Below are 21,839 nucleotides of genomic sequence, written 5' to 3'. Positions count from 1 at the left end.
CAAATGTAATGAGGACGGATGCATTCCACATAGGCAAAAGAATGTTAATAATAATAGTCCCAATGCCTGCTGCGACCGGTTCATGGGTGTTTATTGTTGCGCCTGTGAACGGGTTCCAGCAGGCGTTCTACATGACATTAAAGCTCTCCAAGGGGCCTCTACGTGTTGGATCTATATCCCCACGCAAGCCTATCAAAAGACCGGGATTTGTAGGCCCGTGCGTTCCAAAATGGAGAAACAAATAATAATAATAAATATTATAGGACATTCTTACACAAATTGACTAAGTCCCACAGTAAGCTCAAGAAGGCTTGTGTTGTGGGTACTCAGGCAACGATATATATATGTTAGGGATGAATGTTGCTGGACGGAGAGCGGAAGGTAGACTCAATAATCTCTTACAGAAGAAAACTGACTTATCTCATTAAAAAAAAAACATACAACCGAATTGATAACCTCCTTCTTTGAGATTTGGAAGTCGGTTAAAAATAGTTTGAAATGTCATATAAATATAAATTAATGGCTGGTATTTAACTTTCACGATCATTAAACAGTTTCTGTCGATGTGTGTTTTGTTAAAAGTCTAGTCTAATCTAGTCAACATTGAGAGTTTTAAATGATCCGGGTATCCCAAGATACTCGTCACCGTATCCGTCAGACCGTCGAAATTCTTCAATTACACGAGCTTGAGTCATCTCTTTCACGTATTCTATGTTCTCATCGGACGCTAGCTCTTCAGTCCACTGGTCTAGAAAATTAAAATAATAAGATATTTATTATACCTATAGTTCGTTTTTTTTAGCATTAGAAAGAACTTGCAAGAAGGTAAGCGATCTTAACATGTCTTTTAATTGAAAAACGCTTTTTAAAAATCAAAAACGATTACTTATGAAAGCAGAAGAATATATATGATCGTATTAGATTCATAATTGTTACATATTTGCCGTAACTATTTTTTTAAATGTGTTTTTCAATTAAAAGACACATCAAGACTGATCACCTCATTTCTAATGCTAAAAAAAACGAACTATACTCGATTAGTATTTTAAGCAAAACTAATCAACTATTTGTTGTAATTTTTGATTAATTTTGTTGTAGTTTGTAAATAAAATGTTAAAACGCTTTTTTTACTTAAATTCCAAAAGCTTAGTTGATGTGGTTTTCCAATTTTTTTCTTTTTTTCTGTTTGAAGTCATCGATTAACCTCTTACCATAAAGATCAATTAAAGATTTTTGCTGGCCTCCATAATCTTCTGGTAGCAGTTCCGTAGGCAGATGTTTATGTAGATCTTCCACAGTGTTGATCGCTTCAATCCGTTCTCCGATTTTGGCACTAACCACTCGCTTCAGTAGTGCAGCAAATAAGTCGATAACTTTGGAAGATGATAAGATTAACACCTTCTTCACTCTAAACCCAAAGCCCTCCTGTAACAGAACATGTTTACAGGTAACAATAAAGCATAGAAAAATAATAGTATGGCCCGTCAGAGAGTGTGGCCTATACTTATTTAATTACACAGTAATTACACAAAAGGGTACGGGTGAGGAGGATACGGGCATACAAAATGCATAATATGCAACACACTGATCAGACATACTGATATACCCTAACAAGATTTTATTTGGCCTCCGCCTTGTTGCGTATTTCACTAATTTATTTTACTGACGAGGAGTACTGTGACTAACTCTTTGACAATAGACGTTGAAAGTCATCGAATATCACTGATGAAAACAAGACAAAAGATTTCTCAATTATAAATGATTTTTACAACAAAAAGCCAAAAACGATTGTCAAAGTTGCAAGAAAAATCATTCAGATTACAATAAAACATTTACATCAATAACATGACGTAGGAATTGCAAAACATTCCAATAAACAATGTTTTGAAATTGTACTGTCGTTTTATTTCATTACTAGCTGTGCCCGCGGCTCCGCCCGCGTAGAATTCGGTTTGTGTCAGTAAGCTGCTAAATATATAAAAAATAGTAAATTACATTACGCTGTATTTTTTATTCAAAAAATTATAACATTTATAATTTCCTGCATATTAATTTCTTAAAATAATTCTATCTTATTGTTTCATACTTTTTAGAGCGCGATTTGTAGTAGTCCGACTACGCCCGACGCTTTTAGTATGAGAAAGTCGAAGTCGCCTAGCTTTGGACCGCATTCAGCGCGCCACGTGCGTCGGGCTTAGCCCGATGCTTTGAGTATGAGGGTGCCTTCGGCTCCCGACTTTAGCAAGCGTACAGCGTGTCACGTACATCGGGTTACGCCCGACGCTTTGAGTATGAGGGAGGCGCCCGGCTTTGGAACGCGTACAGCGTATTACGTACGTCGGTCTACGCCCGACACTTTTAGTATGATGGCGCCGAAGGCGCCCGGCTTTGGAACGCGTACAGCGTTCCACGTGCGTCGGGCGTAGCCCGACGCTTTGAGTATGAGGGTGCCTTCGGCGCCCAACTTTGGCAAGCGTACAGCGTGTCATGTACGTCGGTCTACACCCGACTCTTTTAGTATGAGGGCACCGAAGACGCCCAGCTTTGAAACGCGTACATTACGCCCGACGCTCTGAGTATGAGGGCGCCGGAGGCGCCCGGCTTTGGAATGCGTACAGCGTGTCACGTACGTCAGTCTACGCCTGACTTTTAGTATGAGGGCGCCGAAGTCGCCCTGCTTTGGAACGTGTACAGCGTGTCAGCACGTACGTCGGTCTACTCCCGACGCTTTGAGTATGAGGGCGCCGAAGGCGCCCGGCTTTGGAACACGCACGGTGTGTCAAGTACATCGGTCTACGCCCGACTCTTTGAGTTTGAGGGCACTGAAGGCGCCCGGCTTTGGAACGCGTACAGCGCGACACGTGCGTCGGGTTAACTCCGAAGCAGTGCCGGATTAAGATATTTTAATGCCCTAAGCATTTCTAGACCATGGTGCCCCCTCTCCCTAGGGTCATTAAGTTAACATTTTTTTTTTTGGTAAATTGAGTGAAGTTCATTGCCGCATTACAGCTGAGAATGGAAATCAGTCACATTATTTTATCTCGATAATTGACAGTGCCGCAGCAGTAATGTTGCAACAGAGTACCTAATGTTGCTGCAGTCGCAACCCGAATGTCACCTTTATCATATCTTAGGTTAGAATGTAATTGAAAACGCGAGCGAAGCGAGCGCGAAAATTTTTCGATATAAAAACGCAATTTGATAGACGGTTGTACATTTTTACTTTTAGTATGGAAATCAGTCACATCATTTTATCACGAAAATTGACAGTGCTGCAGCAGTAACGTTGTAACAGAGTAATGCTGCTGTAGTCGCCACCCGAACGTCACCTTTATCATATCTTAGAAAGTGATTGAAAACGCGAGCGAAGCGAGCGCGAAATTTTTTCGATATAAAAACGCAATATGATAGACAGTTGTACATTTTTACTTTTAGTATGGAAATCGGTCACATCATTTTATGACGAAAATTGACAGTAACGTTGCAGCAGAGTAATGCTGCTGCAGTCGCCACCCGAATGTCACCTTTATCATACCTTAGAAATATATTAAAAACGCGAGCGAAGCGAGCGCGAAAATTTTTCGATATACGCAATTTTACTTTTAGTCCCAACCAGGCGCGAATCCAGGATTTCATACAAAGAAGGGATGGGACAGTTTTCTACCAGCCTAGCTTCGCATAGGGCTCGATATTTAAGGATTTCAGCGAGGTTGTTTTCATGCATAAAAGATGCAAGAAAGCAGAGCTTGGAATTGACCAAGAGAATTGAATTGGCGAAGTGTGAGCAAGGCAGTAGGCCCAGTTGCGAAAGAGGAAAGCTTGGATCCACGCCCAAGTGTAATTAAGGCAGAAGATCAACTTTGCCGTAAGGCAGAAGGCCTCGCATAAGACCTAACGCCGAACCGCAAAAGAGTGAGAGAGAGTGAAACCCAGATAAATAAATATATACCTACATACAAACACGAACGCTGAAAACACAATACACTCTCTCTCACTTTTTTTTGGGTAGTCGTGAAAAAGATGTCACTGTGCAATGAGGGGTAATTAATTTACTGTCGTTTAATTTTGTTGTATATTATTAAATCGACATAATTATTCAATTAAATTTGTTGATGTCCGTACCCCCTCATCTAAACTTAGAGTTAATTTGGCAAAAACCTTCCTCGGTGGCTATTCATGTCACTACGTATTAAATTCAGCGCCATCTGTTAGTTTACCAGGGTACTCAATAGTGGTAGCACATATTTGAAAAAAGTTTGCCCCTCCTTCCTAAGTAGCGCCATAAGATTCAGGGGCAAACTTAAATCAAGCGAGTGTTGTGGCTACCCCCCCTTTTAGGGGTTAAGTTTTTATAGCCTATAACCTGGCCGGAGATTTTGTCGATAGATTAGTAAAGTTTGCATCAAAATCCGTTCAGCCGTTTTCACGTGATGCGCGTTCAAATAAACAGACAAACAGATAAACAGATAAACAGACAAAAATTCTAAAAACTGTTGGAACGTGTTCTGTTATCGATTCTAAGTATCCCCAGCCAACTTTTTTTCAAATATCTTCCATGTACAGACTTTCTACCCTCTACAGCTTTATTATATGTATAGATACATGACTGACATGACGTACCATCGCCCACACTGTTAACTGTACATCGGTGGACCTTATATGCCTTTTGTAATCTTCTTCTTCTTCGTCGGTATCACTCTTGATAGAGTGGTCGTGGTCATCACTTCAGGTGTTGGTGGCAAGCTTCACAACACGTCGTCGCCACTCTTCTCTGATAGCTGCCTTCCTCGTAATATGGCCTTTTGTAATAAGGCCCACTAAGGCCACTAATATACAGTTAGTAGTGTTGCTGTCTGTACGCACAAACACGCACGTGTGGACAAATGATAATACTTGTATTTACAATAAGTATTATATGTATTTGGCAGAGGTAGTGTCGCTACTATCATAAATTATACTGATTACCTCTGCCAAATATAATCTTGTTAAACTTTACATTTTGTTTTACTCTGTCTGTGTTTTTCTATTACTTATATTGTTAATCTAAAGTATTAGGTTTACTTCTCTTACCGTATACATAACAGACACATTACTCAAATCCACAATGTTAAATTGAGCGACTAAATCCAAAATGTTGTTTTCTCTGACATCTACGACACAAATGATACCATTGGCATAGTCCTTTCGTTTTAAATACTCTGCCAGCTGAAATTATTAAAATTCATAATTATAAAATACCTATGCACAAAAGCCAGGTTATAAAATATTTTATTTATCATTGGCCCCGGCTATCATATAGACTGCAAGTCAAAAACACATTAACATTATAAAGTCCCTATAGAATAAAATCCTACTAATTAAAACATTTGTTACACTAAAATTACTTACGATCATATTATGTCTAAAAGTGTCTAACAGAATAGCCGTAGTGATGTTACTTTTCATTTGTACAACGTAAACTCTGTAGTTGTCTTCAGTGAGTTTTGGCATGTAGACATTAATGCTGTGGAAAAAAACAATGTACTCACTCGTAAGTGGATCAAAAACGTTAAAAAAACGTTTAAATGAAACAAAATATTGCTTCGCGGATAAGCACCGCGAAATACTAGCATGCTAGTCAATAGGGGATATTATTGCAATGTTCTGCCGCCAGAGTGCAGCACTACCGACTCAATTAATTTATAGACTAACTTATATATATGTACTGTGCCTTGAACTGTTTTTTGACAAGTTTTCACAGACAAAAAATATGACATTGATGCATCAAGGCGGTTTGTTAACAAGGGCCTACCAGTAAACGCGAAAATCGAAATTTAGTTATCTGCCTCTTTATCGCTCGAATATGCAAGAGTGATAAAGAGACTAGAGAACGAAATTTTGATTTTCTTGTTTCACGTTAGGCCATGTGATTGAAGTGACGTGTGATGTGTCAATGTGGTTTGTTTACTGGTTTACTGTATGTGCCACAAAGGTGCCACCTACGTGTAGAGCTTTGCCTAATATTCCCTATTAGTGCTAACCCGTTATACTTACCTACTTGCGTATTTTCCCATGCAATTAATGTTACCCACCGCGAATTACACAAATAAATATAATAAACATCCTCGACCGAAAGCCTCAAACTCCGCAAATATGTCACACTAGGTACTAGCTACATATTTGCGGCGTTTGGAGTGGAAAACTTGGGGCCGTGGGGACCTAGCGCGCGTCGCCTCTATGAGGAGTTGTCAAAGCGCCTCATAGAGGCTTCCGGTGACCAGAGGGCTGGCCAATATTTTGCCCAACGGATCAACATTGTCATACAGCGGGGCAATGCGGCCAGCCTTCTGGGCACCCTACCTACGGACTACGACTTAGGGCAAATTTTTTATTTATAAGTTTTAGTGTTTTTATTATGTTGTAAAAATGTTAATAAGTAAATAAAATAAACCCCCACCAAAAGTACAAAACTCGAGTCATGCTACGACGGCATCATCCAGATGTTGGAGATTTAACGTCAGTCTTAGTTTATTTAATCATATCTTATAACTAGTTCCAGATGTTCGATTGAGGTAAATTTTATGTTATGACAACATAAATTTAGGGAATATTCAATGTGGTTGTTGGAAATGGCTGGCTTGATGATGAACTTTGTTATTAAACAACGCTAGATAACTCATTATCATTAATCTTTCTTTAATGTAGAATATGAGATTAAGTGCAGCTACATATACAAATACAAATACTCTTTATTGCACACCTCATTACAGAAAACAATACAAATAATACAGAAAGAAGAGGTTAAACAACAGGCGGTCTTATCGCTAAAAAGCGATCTCTTCCAGACAACCTTTAGGTAGCGGAAATTAATAAATTTATGTCATGTCAGTAGGTGTTTCAACTTCAATATAAGAATCCATCCAAAAGGTGGTTGAATATATTTTGGGACCAAAACCAATTTTCTGCTATAATACTTACTACGACTGAGAGAGGCGTGAGAAATCTTGTTTAACATTGGTTTTCGAGAACAATTCCGGCACACGAGTACGCAATGTGCACATTTTGTCCACTCTTGCTTTAGCGCGCTCCAATGAGCCCTTCGTGGAAATGATGACACGTTCTAAATACTCTCTACCTGGAAGAAAAGATCGCAATATAAAAATAATAAAATAAAATATTGGGCCCTTGGCCTTTCGCACGGTGCCGAGAATGCACGCAGTATGTCCCACTGTGCTTAATACTTACTTACTTACTGCTGTGGCGCAACGACTCGAAGTGGATCTTGGCCTCCGACACCAAAGACCGCCATGCTACTCTGTCCAAAGCCGTTTCAGTCCAGTCGACGGCGTCGAGTTCGCTAAGGTCTTTCTGCACTTCGTCTCTCCAGCGGTACCTAGAGGTTACTGTTACGAAACCAACTGTGCTTATTGCAATAATAATACGTAGCGCGAGGAATCTGCCAGCTATTCGGCCACTAGTTAGGTTAGCTTTAAAAAGACTAATAAATTGTCAATATAATATATACAGCCGGCGTATTGTTGTTGTTGTTGTTGTCCTAAGGCACCCCAGAGGTGCAAAGGGCCTTCACAAGCTCGCGCCACGCCGTCCTATCTTCAGCGACCGTACCGTATTATGGATGGCTTTATCCATCTATATCCACAGGACTGGAAAATAACTGTCACTTTTTAAGACCATGGGATAGAAAGTGACGGATACCGTTTTATCACATAGACAAGAACGACGATAATATCCGTACAGGTTGGCTAAAAAATAACTGCATAACGTTGCCAGGGAGGTTTTGGGATTATACTGAGCGACTTTTACTATGGGACCAACCCCGAAAACGTGAAAAAATATTTACCCTCCCGTAGAAAATGGCCCAGCCAAAATGTATGAAACAACTAATTTTTTTTGGTGATTTCGGGGTTGGTCCCATAATAAAAGTTGCTTACTTTACCCTTATTTTTTAGCCACCGTGTGAATTATTTTTTATAGGTACTTACAGTTAGTATACCTACCCTTGTTTATGGTTCTCTAAAACAGATTTTCTTAAATAATAGGCTATAAGGAGCTGGGCTAAAGTTAAATCAAATAAAAAAACTTACAAAAGTCCTTTTTTACGAAATGCTCCTGTTTTTGTATCCACTCGTGCAGAATATCAATAGACTGTTCCATCATTCCCGGTTTATCCAAATCGTACTCTTTTCTGACCTCTTCAATGGTTGTGGGGTTGAATTCCAAAAGACCTGCCTTTAAGGATGACATCATCACGTTATCTAAATTAATGTTAATTTTACAACCGAACGATGCTGGTAACTGATTAAAACTGGTAGGTAAAGTTGTAATGCATATTGCCTGCATATTTATCAATAAAAAATATGTTGTTGTTTTGACTAAGGATGCATTCAAAACCGGTTAGTGTCAAAGCACTTGCAATGTCATGACTGTCATGAGTCATGAACTGGAATAGTTATTTACGATACAAGTGCGGAAAGTAGAAAATTCGCAACGAGTGGTGATAAACGACACGAGTTGCGAATCACCTATGCGCACGTGTATCGTACAACGTTTTTACAGTACATATGTATGGCAGTTTAAATTTTCGGCATAGAAACGGAAAGTGCTTATTCCAGCACTTGTGCGGGAAAGTACCACTATTTGTACTGTAATAGGAGATTGTTAACCAAGGCACTTACTTATGCCGAGGTAGTTTGGCGATCGAACGCAGTGAGAGCGCCAATAGTCCGAGGTGAAATGATGCCTTTCACCCGAGTTAAACACTACTTTTCATTTCGAATACGAGGAAACTAAAATGCTGGTGTGTTTTTTAAAAACATGACTAAGTATACATTTTTATAGTATTTTTTGAGGATACTTTCAAGTAACAATTTAGGCAAAAGTATCGTTATTTATGGAAGCGGGAGTCAAATATCAGAATGGAAATTGTATAACAAATCCTCGTTCTCGTTCAGAAACGTATCATTTTCTGCACACCTTTTAGAACAACAACAACCCTCTTTCAGAACATGAGAAATGAAAAAGAACAGGACATACTTATTGGCGGAAATAGAACATTTCTAACCGACTTTATTATCTTTATATGTATTTTATCGGTGCTTTGAAACATCATAGGCATTTTTACGTTCGAGAACGTCATTAAAGACCCCATCAAAGGGAAAATTAGGAGAAACCTCCGATAAACAAGTGTGATGAATCAAAGTCCTTCGTACAATCAATTACTTTTATTTTACTCCAACTTCTTACTTCAACACTCTTTGACAATATTTAGTTAACAAGCCGTAACCTTCGTGCTACATGTTACTGGTACAAGCGCCAAGCGAGAATGATCCCTCCATCCCATGGTAAGTTACATTTTATACTTTTTTTTCATTAGAATTGGCGGGTAGGAGAGAAGGGTCATTTTCGCGACTACCCACAGATTAATTAACAAATATTCGGGTAAACACAAATCACATTTTTAATCACTACCCACTGAATGCCATAAGTTTAACATAACTCACGCAAAATAATTATAATTTATTCTTGAAATCTTATGAAATATCACACTCGGCCATCCGACTGCGTGCTACCTCCGGTGCACGATCAACAATAATATCACACTCGGCCGTGTTGCCTATTGCCTTTTCAATCCTATTTTAGTTAAAAGAAGTCTGTTTATACAATACCAATACTCTTCATTGTACACCAGAATACAATAAAATAATACAAAGAATTACAGCAACTTAAGTAGAGGTAAACTACAAATTATTTAATTTACTCATGGTAGCAGGTATTGCAGAAAGTAAACGGTATTTATTCTTCAGACTAGTATTATTGTTACGTAAAAAGGGATATTTAAATACCTACTTATACTACTAATCATGTAAAGGTTCACGAAATACATCGTCCACACTGTCAAACCCTTTACTTTTACTAAAATTTACATCCCCATACGATAAGATATTTTACCTAATTACACGCAGGGTTATAGACACATTATTATCGGCACGTGCTTATAGAATATAAGCCCAAATTTCATTGCATTGATTTTAGTACTGTAACATACTTATTTTCAATTAAGTTCTACTTATAACAAACATGAGCAATAAAATTTTGCCTGATATAAGAAGAAAGAAACAACTTCCACAGCATGAGCGATAATAATTGACATTAATAATCGAATTTTAAGACCTTCCATAGTAAATGTAGGAACTGTTTATGGAAATAATATTTTGGGGAAGCTACGTGATTACATTAACGGCTTAATCAGGTTTGTAATTAACAGATGCAATTATCTAATGATTTTTTTCTCTGAAATCAGATTTTTTTTTTTCAAATTACAATACTTTAGTTACAAACTTGATGACGTCCTCCACTGTAAGTCCCTCTTGAGCGTCGCCTTCTTCGTACTGGTTATCTGAGAGAGGCCCCCGTCGTCAGCGCCTACTGTGGTGACGACATCTGTCTTCAGGCCCCTCACGCTCGGCTGTCGCAGTCCACAGCGTCCTCTGTGGTAGATTCACCGTCGCTGACTTTCAGCGTCTGCCGCTCGCGACTCTGCATCCGTCGTGCTCGTGACGACAGTCTAGGTGATCTCGGGGTGTCAATATCGGAATCCATTTTACCCTGTAATTAAATTTCAGTGCGCTGCATGATTGGTTGTTAAACTTTGTTATCACCCTACGCCAGCGAGTTGTTAAACTCTTTAAACTCAAAATAAACTGTTTAACTCAAAATAAAACTCTAAACTGTTTAACTCAAAATAAAACTCTTTAAACTGTTTAACTCAAAATAAAACTCTTTAAACTGTTTAACTCAAAATAAAACTCTTTTAACTGTTTAACTCAAAATAAAACTCTTTAAACTGTTTAACTCAAAATAAAACTCTTTAAACTGTTTAACTCAAAATAAAACTCTTTAAACTGTTTAACTCAAAATAAAACTCTTTAAACTGTTTAACTAAAAAAAAACTCTTTAAACTGTTTAACTCAAAATAAAACTCTTTAAACTGTTTAACTCAAAATAAAACTCTTTAAACTATTTAACTCAAAATAGAACTCTTTAAACTGTTTAACTCAAAATAAAACTCTTTAAACTGTTTAACTCAAAATAAAACTCTTTATACTGTTTAACTCAAAAGTCAAAACAAACCGTTTATTTTGATTTTGATTTGATTTTGAACTCAAAACAAACCGTTTAACTCAAAACACACAGTTTAACTCAAAACAAACAGTTTAACTCAAAACAAACAGTTTAACTCAATACCAACAGTTTAACTCAATACCAACAGTTTAACTCAAAACAAACAGTTTAACTCAAAACAAACAGTCTAACTCAAAACAAACAGTTTAACTCAAAATGAACTGTTTAACTCAAAACAAACAGTTTAACTCAAAACAAACTCCTTAACTCAAAACAAACTCTTTAGCTCAAAACGAACTCTCTAGCTCAAAACGAACTCTCTAACTCAAAACGAACTTTCTAACTCAAAACGAACTCTCTAACTTAAAACGAACTCTTTAACTCAAAACGAACTCTTTAACTCAAAACGAACTCTTTAACTCAAAACTAACTCTTTAACTCAAAACTAACTCTTTAACTCGATCCAACTCTTTAACTCGATCAAACTTTTTAACTCGATCAAACCTTTTAACTCGATCTAACTCTAACTCAATCCAACTCTTTAACTCGATCCAACTCTTTAACTCGATCCAACATTTAACTCGCTCCAACTCTTTAACTCTATCCAACTTTAACTCGATTCAGCTCTCTAACTCGATTCAGCTCTCTAACTCGATTCAGCTCTCTAACTCGATTCAGCTCTCTAACTCGATTCAGCTCTCTAACTCGATTCAGCTCTCTAACTCGATTCAGCTCTCTAACTCGATTCAACTCTCTAACTCAATTCAACTCTCTAACTCAATTCAATTTTTTAACTCAATTCAACTCTTTAATTTAATTCAACTTTAACTCTTTAACTCTTCAGAACCTAACTCTGACTTTCGACCACATCTATGGACTCTCTGGCAGCACACTACATGGCCACACTCATAAACAACACAGCTACATGGCTGTAGACTCTAGCAGCACACTACATGGCCGCACTCATAAACAACACATCTACATGGCTGTAGACTCCAGCAGCACACCTACATGGCCTCGCCCATGAACAGCACATCTACATGACTATCGACTTTCTAGCTGCGCACTACATAACCGCACTCATAAACAGCACATCTACATGGCTGTGGACTTTCTGGTAGCACACCTAATAGATGGCTGCACTCATAAACAGATGCACTCCTAAACAGCTCGCCTACATGGCTCAAAATAATTCAACTAAATAATCAAAGCGATCACACATAACTGGCTCATTAGACGTTGGGTCTAGCTATAACATACCACCTCCAAACAAACCTAAATGGTACCCGTAATATAGTAGTCTTAATATCCATTTGCAGTGAACTCAATAACAGATCTCATGTGGTTTGTTTGTCCTGTACCCAATGATACTATCAAAAACATATATATTCAAACCACTAATCGTAGGATCAAGCTCTTGTATACGTAGTATAATATTAAATATATGTAGGTAATAACGTGGCAACTAGATCGTTCTTCCCGTACTCAGGTAATGGAACATCGGGTCCACGAGCAACATAGCACTTACAAGTTAACTAACTACACCATAACCTACATAGGTAACTAACCATTAAAACTGGTTATAGGGTACCGCCTATATGATATGTTACGATATATAGCTTCCCCATAGTTCAACAATTTATCAATCAGCGCAATTTATCAAGAGTTCTCATATTTAATAAAGCAGGAGCGATAACGGACCGCGCGCGCCGTGTGCATACTGTACACACTAATCGTAAGTATTCAAATTCTAAGACAACTTGTAACAACGGTCTTATCTTAAACATGGCTCTTGTAAAAAAAAAGGTTAACTCGCTCAATACCTGTACCGATTTTGATTACCAGCAGAATTCTAAATTATGTAATAAGTCTGCATTCGTTACTTCAACTTGACCATGATCGCGAATCTACATGTATTCTTAATCAGGTTTTGAGGTTACAAGCATTGCAACTTAAAACTTACTACCATAACGTCTGAGTATATAAAATATGTACATATATGTATACTAGGTACTCACACGTTCTAGTCCTTTTATGGGCGCCGTTGATCACCGCTTCTGACTTGTGATGAATCAAAGTCCTTCGTACAATCAATTACTTTTATTTTACTCCAACTTCTTACTTCAACACTCTTTGACAATATTTAGTTAACAAGCCGTAACCTTCGTGCTACATGTTACTGGTTCAAGCGCCAAGCGAGAATGATCCCTCCATCCCATGGTAAGTTACATTTTATACTTTTTTTTCATTAGAATTGGCGGGTAGGAGAGAAGGGTCATTTTCGCGACTACCCACAGATTAATTAACAAATATTCGGGTAAACACAAATCACATTTTTAATCACTACCCACTGAATGCCATAAGTTTAACATAACTCACGCAAAATAATTATAATTTATTCTTGAAATCTTATGAAATATCACACAAGAAAACCGAGGGTGTAATAAAGCTATAATGATGTTAATGTAATTTAACTTTTATTAAAATACTTTTCGTGTAGCAAATGTTTTATTGCTAAAGTACCTAACAATATAAGACATTTGAAAGTAGGTGTTAAGGATTGTAGTCTTAAAATAATTTCGCCTGGCAACATTATCGTTCAAACTTAAAAAAAAAAAAAGATACTTCCTCCCCTTCTCGTATCGCGAATGTAACATGTCGGGCGCATCTCGCTGCGCTAATTATTATTTTCGAATATTATCGTCTCGGTTCATCTAAAAGATTCAATTTTGTCTGTAAACTGTGTGTACTCATTGTGGAAGGCTAATCAGTTGAAGAAGCACTGCTCCTGCTCCGTTTCGGTGTCCACGCTGGTCCAGGTAACTTGGATTCGAGGTAAGTCTAGACGAGCCGAAGGTCTGAGAAGCCTGCGCCAGCCTCCACCGAGAGCTGCACCGTCATCTACAGCTCAGCAAGGTGAGTGCTTTTACCAATTGACCTAGCCTGTCCTAAGTTCCACGGTATATCGTTTCGTATCTCGTCTCGTATTTCGTTTGAATACAGTCCACATAATTTTTAAATATCGAAGTAAAATAATCCCCTTAACATTTTTTGGTCCCACGATCCGGATAACTTGTAAGGTGACCGTGGTTATTTTCGCTTTAAATATCAATTTTCGTCAATAAATTGTTCATTGTAAAATCATAAAAGCATTGGAGGGTAAGATTGAAACACTTGGCTTGGGCGTTTTTCCGTTAGTTAAACTATCGAGCGTTTAGTTCATAGACTAAAATTGTGTGTCGAATTAATTACGTTTCTGAACGCAACTTTTAGCTGTCATTTTTGACAAGTTGTCAATTGAAAATCATAACCTATCATTGTTATCGAATCAAATAGTTTTGTTGTTGTTTTAGTGATTCAATATACATATTTTTACAAAATAAACATGACACTTGGTGGGGATTCGTCCGAAAGTTTCGACAAGAGCCGTGTAGGTCGGGATTATGCGTTCGTGCGGATGGAGTATATAAAGAGTTCCGATCTGCAAGGTTATTGTTTACAAGATGTAATTAAACTTGAAAGTGAATTTCATGCCTTTCAAATTGAATTGCTTTCGGCGATTCCAGCTGGTGATAGGTCAAGTGAATTAGAAATATCATCACAGTTCGAACAAATGGTAAAATCCATAAAAATACGTTTAGCGGAAATAAAACCTGAAGTGTTAAATAAAAGTGACAGTTGCGGTTCAAGTTCGAGTGTTAAATTACCTAAAATTAATATAGTTCCTTTCGATTCGAAAATTGAGAATTGGGTGTCGTTCATCCAGATCTTTGACTCGCTGATTCACAGTAAAAATATCCCAGCAGTAGAAAAACTGCACTATTTGTTGTCGAGTGTTACCGGCCATGCTTTCGACTTAATTAAAAATTACCCATTATGTGATGAAAATTATTTAATGGCCTATAACACACTAAAATTTCATTTTGAGAAAAAAAGGGTGATTGCCAGTATATTTTATGAAAAAATATTAAACTGTGAGGCGGCGAAGTCCAAAACTGCATCGGAATTAGTTAGAGTTTGTCGAACCTTTAAGGAAAACTTAGAAATTTTATCAAAGTATCAATTGCCTGACAGGAACTTTATGTTATTCCATGCACTTTGGTCAAAATTAGATGTTAGTAGTAAGGAAGCTTTTGAGTTGCAACTTGAATCAAACACAGAAATTCCCAGTTATGAGGAATTAATTTCGTTTATTGAAAAGCGGAGCCAGGCATTAGAGAACAGCGTTGGTAAGTCGTTAATATTATCTAGTAAACCAGTGTATAGTAAGCCAGTGTCGAATAAGGCTAAGCCTGCTCTCCTTGTGCCGCCAGTGAGCAACTGTGCTATGTGTTCCGCACCGGGACACAAATTGGATAACTGTACAAAATTTTTGGAACTGCAGCCATTGGAAAGGTTTGCTCAGGTTAAGGAGAGGAGACTTTGCATACTTTGTTGTAGGCCATCCCACTCGGTTAAAAATTGTAAATCATCGGTGACTTGTGGCATCTGTAAGCACAGACACCACACATTATTGCATTTCGAAAAGGATAAGGAGTTGGAACCAACAGCTCCGCCGACCCAAGTGGCATTGGCTGTGCATAATGCAAATGCACCAAGTTTATTCTCGACAGCTATCGTGCTGATAAAAAATAAATTTAATAATTTTGTACCAATTCGAATGCTGACGGACAATGCCTCGGCTTGTAACTTTGTAACATTGAAGTGCGCTCAAAAACTTGGAATACCAATTAGAAATAATTCACCAACGGTGAACGGTGTTGGTCTGTCATCGACTGACACTTTTGGAATTGTCGATTGTGAGATAGTTCCGTCGAATGGGGACTCCTCATGTAAATTTTCGTTTGAAGCGTTCGTGCTTCCCAAGATCTGCCATGATATGCCACCAGAACCACTGAATGTGTCTTCTTGGAGGCATCTGAAGGATTTAGATCTTGCTGATCCATCTTTCCACAAATCTGGACCAATAGACATGTTGGTTAACGTCAACCTTTTCGCTGCTGCACTACAATCTGGCGTTGTCAAGGGCAACGCAGATGAGCCCATAGCTGTCCGCACTGTTTTCGGCTGGTTAGTGATGGGTGAGTGCCCTATAAACGTTAACACTTCTCGTTCTCGTTGTCATAAAGGTTCAGAAGGTGATACTCAGAGGTGCTATCTCGTGTCGAGTCTATCATTAGACAATAATATCAAGCGCTTCTGGGAACTGGAAAGTGTCGATCCTCCCAAAAATATCGTTTTGTCGAAATTAGAAATGTCGTGTGAAAACCAAATGGAAACTTCATATTGTCGCACTCCCGAGGGTAGGATGGTAGTACCATTAACTTATGTCGACCCTCAGGATAAACCCAGGTTTTCAAATTCTCGTGAGATAGCTCTCAAGCGTCTCTTAAATTTAGAGAGGAAATTCAAATTGAATCCTCAGTTTCGGACAGCTTATGTCAATTTCATGGATGACTACCTTCGTTGTGGTCACATGGTGGAAGTTGATCCTCCCTTGTCGTTTGAAGGTCAACTTCACAATGTCGAAAACGTCCATGATTTATCGTTATCGTTAAATATTCTCGGTTTGTCGTGGCTTCCCAAGGAAGATACTTTCACATTCAAGACCTCCTTGAATGATTGTCGTTGTACGAAGCGATCGATCCTCTCGGACATCGCTCGTATTTTTGATCTTCTGGGTCTATTGTCGCCTGTCGTATTTTTCGCAAAATATTTAATACAACTTCTATGGGTTTCTGGTGTCGATTGGGACAGCGAGGTTCCTATCTCTATCGCTCAAGAATGGCGTAAATTCAAATCGCAATTGGCGGAAATGAGCTCGTTGTCCATTCCCCGTAGAATGGTTGTATCTTTCGTATCGTTACAGCTTCACGGGTACTGTGACGCCTCGGAGAAGGGTTACTGTGCTGTCATTTATTGTCGTGTCGTTCAAAATGACGGATCCGTTGTCGTGCGTCTTTGTTGCGCTAAAACGAAGGTGGCCCCACTTCGTAAATGTTCTATCCCGAGATGTGAGCTGTTAGCTGCTGTCTTGTTGTCGGATTTGATTGTCTCGTTTACAGAAGCTCTAAAAGATTTTCACACTTTTGATGATATCCACGCTTGGTCAGATTCTACTGTCGCGCTGACTTGGATTCGTTCGTGTCCATCAAAGTGGAAAACTTTTGTGGCGAATAGGGTTGCGCACATACAAGAGAACGTCCCCCCTGAAAATTGGCACCACGTGTCTGGTTCGGATAATCCAGCGGATTGCGGCTCCCGCGGTTTGTTACCTGCTGATTTAATCCAGAATACGCTATGGTGGGCGGGGCCTACTTGGCTGTCTAATCCTCAAGAATCTTGGCCGCAATCTGAGATCCTTTCAGATCAAGCTGCTTCGAACGAGCAAAAAATCTATAGTTTGTTCACAGACTCTAATATATCATTGATTGACAACATCTTGAGCAGATTCTCGTCTTTACAACGCATATTGCGTATTTTCGCTTATTGTTTTCGGTTCATGCATAACTTGCAAAAATCATCGTCGAAAATCACAGATCCGAACCTGTCGTCTGAAGAAATTACGAAAGTTCTTCACTTTCTCGTGAAACATGTCCAGGAGCGAGCTTTCGCTTCAGAATTGCGGTATTTGTTGACAGATAAGTCACCCCACTCTCTATCGAAGCCCATGCGGAAATTGGCGCCGTTTGTGGATGAGCGTGGAATGCTAAGGGTGGGCGGTCGCCTTTCTAAAGGAGACCTGTCGTTCGATGTGAAACATCCACTATTATTGCCTCGTGATCATAGGTTGACTACGTTGATCATTGAGGATTACCATCACCGGTTTATGCACCCTGGATTGCAAACGTTGCAAAATTTATTAGCCCAAGAATTCTGGGTTCTATCGGCAAGAAGGGCTATAAATTCGGTTATTTCATCTTGTATGAAATGTTTTCGCGCTCGGCCTAAAGTGGCATCTCCTCCAATAATGGGCAACTTACCATCGTTTCGAATTAATCAAATTAAACCATTTTCGTCAGCGGCAGTAGATTACGCTGGTCCCTTTGACACTTGTTTGGCCCGGGGCCGTGGTCTACGCACATTTAAATCGTATATTTGCGTTTTCGTATGCACTGCCACCAAAGCAGTACATCTTGAGCTGGCCTCAGAGCTCACCACAGAGGCATATCTCGCAGCTCTGCGCCGTTTCATTTCGCGCCGCGGCCGGTGCTCTAGGCTGATCTCGGATCAGGGTAGAAACTTTATTGGCGCATCCAATATGCTCCAAGAATTCATGGCCAAGGCTTCACGTGCAGAACAAATAAATTTCGTTTTTAACCCGCCCGGCAGCCCACATTTCTCGGGGTTAGCCGAGGCTGGTGTAAAGTCAGTAAAGACACATCTCGCTCGCGTCGTGGGCTCTCAGCGCCTTACATTTGAGGAATTCTATACCATTTTAACCCAAATTGAGGCGATGCTGAACTCACGGCCTTTGTCCCCTGTCAGCTCGGACCCAAACGACCTGTCAGTTTTGACCCCCGGACATTTCCTTACTTTGGAGCCGCTCACCATATTGCCTGAAAGCAACATGGTAGATGCGAAATTAGGTCCACTTCAGAGATGGAAATTATTACAAAAGATCCATCAAGATTTCTGGCGCAAGTGGCACCTCGAATATCTGCACACATTGCAGCAGCGCCACAAATGGTTCGATGGTCAGAAAAACATTGTCGTCGGGACGCTCGTGCTCATTGTCAATGAGCAATGTAGCCCCATGAAGTGGAAAATTGGCCGGGTGGTACAACTCCATCCAGGAAGTGACGGGATTTGTCGTGTTGTCACAGTTCGCACAGAATCGGGCGAACTTAAACGTCCGATAGTTAAACTGTGTCCCTTACCTTTGCAAAACTAGTGTTAATTCACTATCTTATAGTCATAAGTATTAATTTTATCGTATAGATTTAGATTAAAGTAAAAAATATATAGTAATAGGAAAATAACCCCTGAGCCATGTCGATTCTATTTTGTCCTCAGTTGACAATAACAGTACAAACTTGTGGAAAATACGTTGTATTTTGGTGGGCGGAAAATGTTAAGGATTGTAGTCTTAAAATAATTTCGCCTGGCAACATTATCGTTCAAACTTAAAAAAAAAAAAAGATACTTCCTCCCCTTCTCGTATCGCGAATGTAACATGTCGGGCGCATCTCGCTGCGCTAATTATTATTTTCGAATATTATCGTCTCGGTTCATCTAAAAGATTCAATTTTGTCTGTAAACTGTGTGTACTCATTGTGGAAGGCTAATCAGTTGAAGAAGCACTGCTCCTGCTCCGTTTCGGTGTCCACGCTGGTCCAGGTAACTTGGATTCGAGGTAAGTCTAGACGAGCCGAAGGTCTGAGAAGCCTGCGCCAGCCTCCACCGAGAGCTGCACCGTCATCTACAGCTCAGCAAGGTGAGTGCTTTTACCAATTGACCTAGCCTGTCCTAAGTTCCACGGTATATCGTTTCGTATCTCGTCTCGTATTTCGTTTGAATACAGTCCACATAATTTTTAAATATCGAAGTAAAATAATCCCCTTAACAGTAGGTATGAACATTAAAGTATGATGTCTTGTTGGAGTTTTAATTATTAAAGTTAGGGAATTATTGCGTGTTTTTTTGGTTTGTTGAGAGGAAAATTTTCAGGGTTTATTGTTACAAGTTATTTTAGGTGTGAGTCAAATAAATAATGTTTCCTTGTATTAGCTTCGTTTTTTAAGCCAAACATATGTCAGTAATATCATCGCATACTTACCCATAAACATACAGATCACAATCATAACACGCCTTTTGCTTTGGCGTAGCCAGGTAAAATAAAATGAGGCGGGAAATGATAATTTCCTGCAGAAAAACTATTTGAGTCGTCTATTTCCTGAATACGAAACTACCTATAATATATACAAATAGCAACACTTATCTGTCCATTCGGTGGACCTTATGCTTTTAGTAATAAGGTTTACAAACTGTTAATTAGTTAACAGTGTGGGCGATGGTACACCCAAAGACCTTTACAGGTATCGGTCCTTTTTATATGTGAGAAACTAGAAAGCTTTAAAATATGTGTATCACCCTTCCTGCGGCACTCTAAATTAATTGAGCCAAAATCCGAAGTTTTTATTGGTAAGTACATAACAAACCAATATTTGCCGGACACCCGCATAGACATATTAGTATAGAAATTTTCTAACAAAACTAGTTTTTTTTATAGTTACTTTGATAACATTTCTCGACTCAACTATCTATTGGATCAACCTGTATAATTATGTTGATTTTGTCACACAGAAGTTTTGAATGTTTAGATAAAGCAGTGTATGTAACTGTACATAATTAGGCATTAAAACACTCGTGTGATACTATTATGAAACTCATTTCATTCGTTTCATAAACCCACACTCGTATTTTAATGCTTTTCATTATGTAGCAGTCACATAAACTACTATTATTTGCCAAAAAAGCTTTTGAAAAGGTTAGATCGAAGGAAGAAAATATTTTACGCGATAAACGAATCCTTGTTAAAGTGAATCTACAAAACCGCTAACATAGAAAATACACTGCTTTTAATTCTATCGAGCACAATCCGCAAAAAATAGGTACTGTTTGTTTTAAAGCTTTCAAAAACTCTATGAATTTTTAGTAACCTAATTTAAAAAGATTACTCTTGATCAAATATCACTTTGATTGCGTTCAAATAACAGAGAAAAAACTGTTCTGAAATTCGATTTAATTATTTGATGGTTTGTTTGTGAGTGCATATAACAGTTTAATAATCACGCCAGTAGGATAACAGACGTAGGACAAACAATAATATTGGTATATTAAATTGCCTCATTCGATATGCATTAAACAAATAATTGTTATAGTATCTTGCGCTGTTCAAATTAACTGTTATTTATTTTGCGCGATTCGCTTTTGTTTCCAGTAAAATTGGTTTTCAACGTAGCAATTATTTATTTGTTATAATTTGTGTAAGAGTGCGATTTACAAACATGTTACATTACAAACTTAGTGTGCTAGAAAACATTGTCTAGGTATAGTTATCTGCAATAATAAAAGTTACACAACGAAGGCAGCAAAAATAACTGACACGATCTTATTTGCAGAGCCACAAGAGCGTGTCACATATTTTTCTGCCCTTCGAAGAGTACCCTTACTTTATTATTATTATTATTTTACTATCTAGACTAAGAAAGAAATTGCCTCCTTTAAACGTCATAATAGATAAGGAGTTATATAAAACTAGCGACCCGCTCCGGCTTCGCGCGGCTAAACCTTAAAAATTTACTCTATTGATACAGACAGCATACAGACTGAATCAGTCTGTATCATTTACTAGTCTCCGCTCTTTCGGTATTAAAATCTCGCTTACATTTTCCGCCATTTTTCAACCAAATCAACAGGCCATTGTGTTTTTAACTTGTTTATTTACGAGACTCAAGGAAATGTACAACTGCGTAAAAAACTTTATGCCGACTGACACGAATACCATTTTATTACAAAGTTAAATTGCAAAGCTCTCATTCATTAACTTTTGTACTAAATTCGCCCTCTAAAAGGTATTTTTATGACACAACATTCTGACAGATTCATTTTGTTTTGTAATTTATTTTCAGCCTTTTAATTACTTTTGAGTTATTGCAGAAAATAAGTTGCTAATTGTATTAATAAGCGTCCACAATTCCACATCATTGTTTATT

General features: G+C 38.4%; 1 protein-coding gene across 1 annotated transcript; it reads right to left on the bottom strand.

Moving 5' to 3' along the window:
* Window positions 1-245: 245 nt before the first annotated feature.
* On the bottom strand, window positions 246-10,599 carry LOC134674875 (alpha-tocopherol transfer protein-like). The gene is made up of 7 exons (XM_063533029.1): window positions 10,460-10,599; window positions 8,085-8,305; window positions 6,958-7,114; window positions 5,389-5,503; window positions 5,071-5,205; window positions 1,212-1,425; window positions 246-748 (listed from the first exon to the last, which is right to left on the bottom strand). The coding sequence occupies exons 1-7, from the start codon at window positions 10,597-10,599 to the stop codon at window positions 594-596; spliced, it is 1,137 nt and encodes a 378-aa protein (XP_063389099.1). The 3' UTR covers window positions 246-593.
* Between the last annotated feature and the right edge of the window lie 11,240 nt (window positions 10,600-21,839).

Source organism: Cydia fagiglandana, chromosome 20 (assembly GCF_963556715.1).
Source record: "Cydia fagiglandana chromosome 20, ilCydFagi1.1, whole genome shotgun sequence".
Classification (NCBI taxonomy): Eukaryota; Metazoa; Arthropoda; class Insecta; order Lepidoptera; family Tortricidae; genus Cydia; species Cydia fagiglandana.
This window is presented reverse-complemented; position numbering and strand designations above follow the sequence as displayed.

What these genes read in the sequence shown, in the direction of transcription:
- LOC134674875 (XM_063533029.1), bottom strand. Translation starts at nt 10,599, where the DNA reads ATGGATTCCGATATTGACACCCCGAGATCACCTAGACTGTCGTCACGA. An exon ending in GTGGACTGCGACAGCCGAGC is followed by an intron (nt 8,306 to 10,459) that starts GTGAGGGGCCTG and finishes TTTACCTACCAG; the next exon opens with TTTTAATCAGTTACCAGCAT. An exon ending in CTTTTAGACATAATATGATC is followed by an intron (nt 5,206 to 5,388) that starts GTAAGTAATTTT and finishes TAATAATTTCAG; the next exon opens with CTGGCAGAGTATTTAAAACG.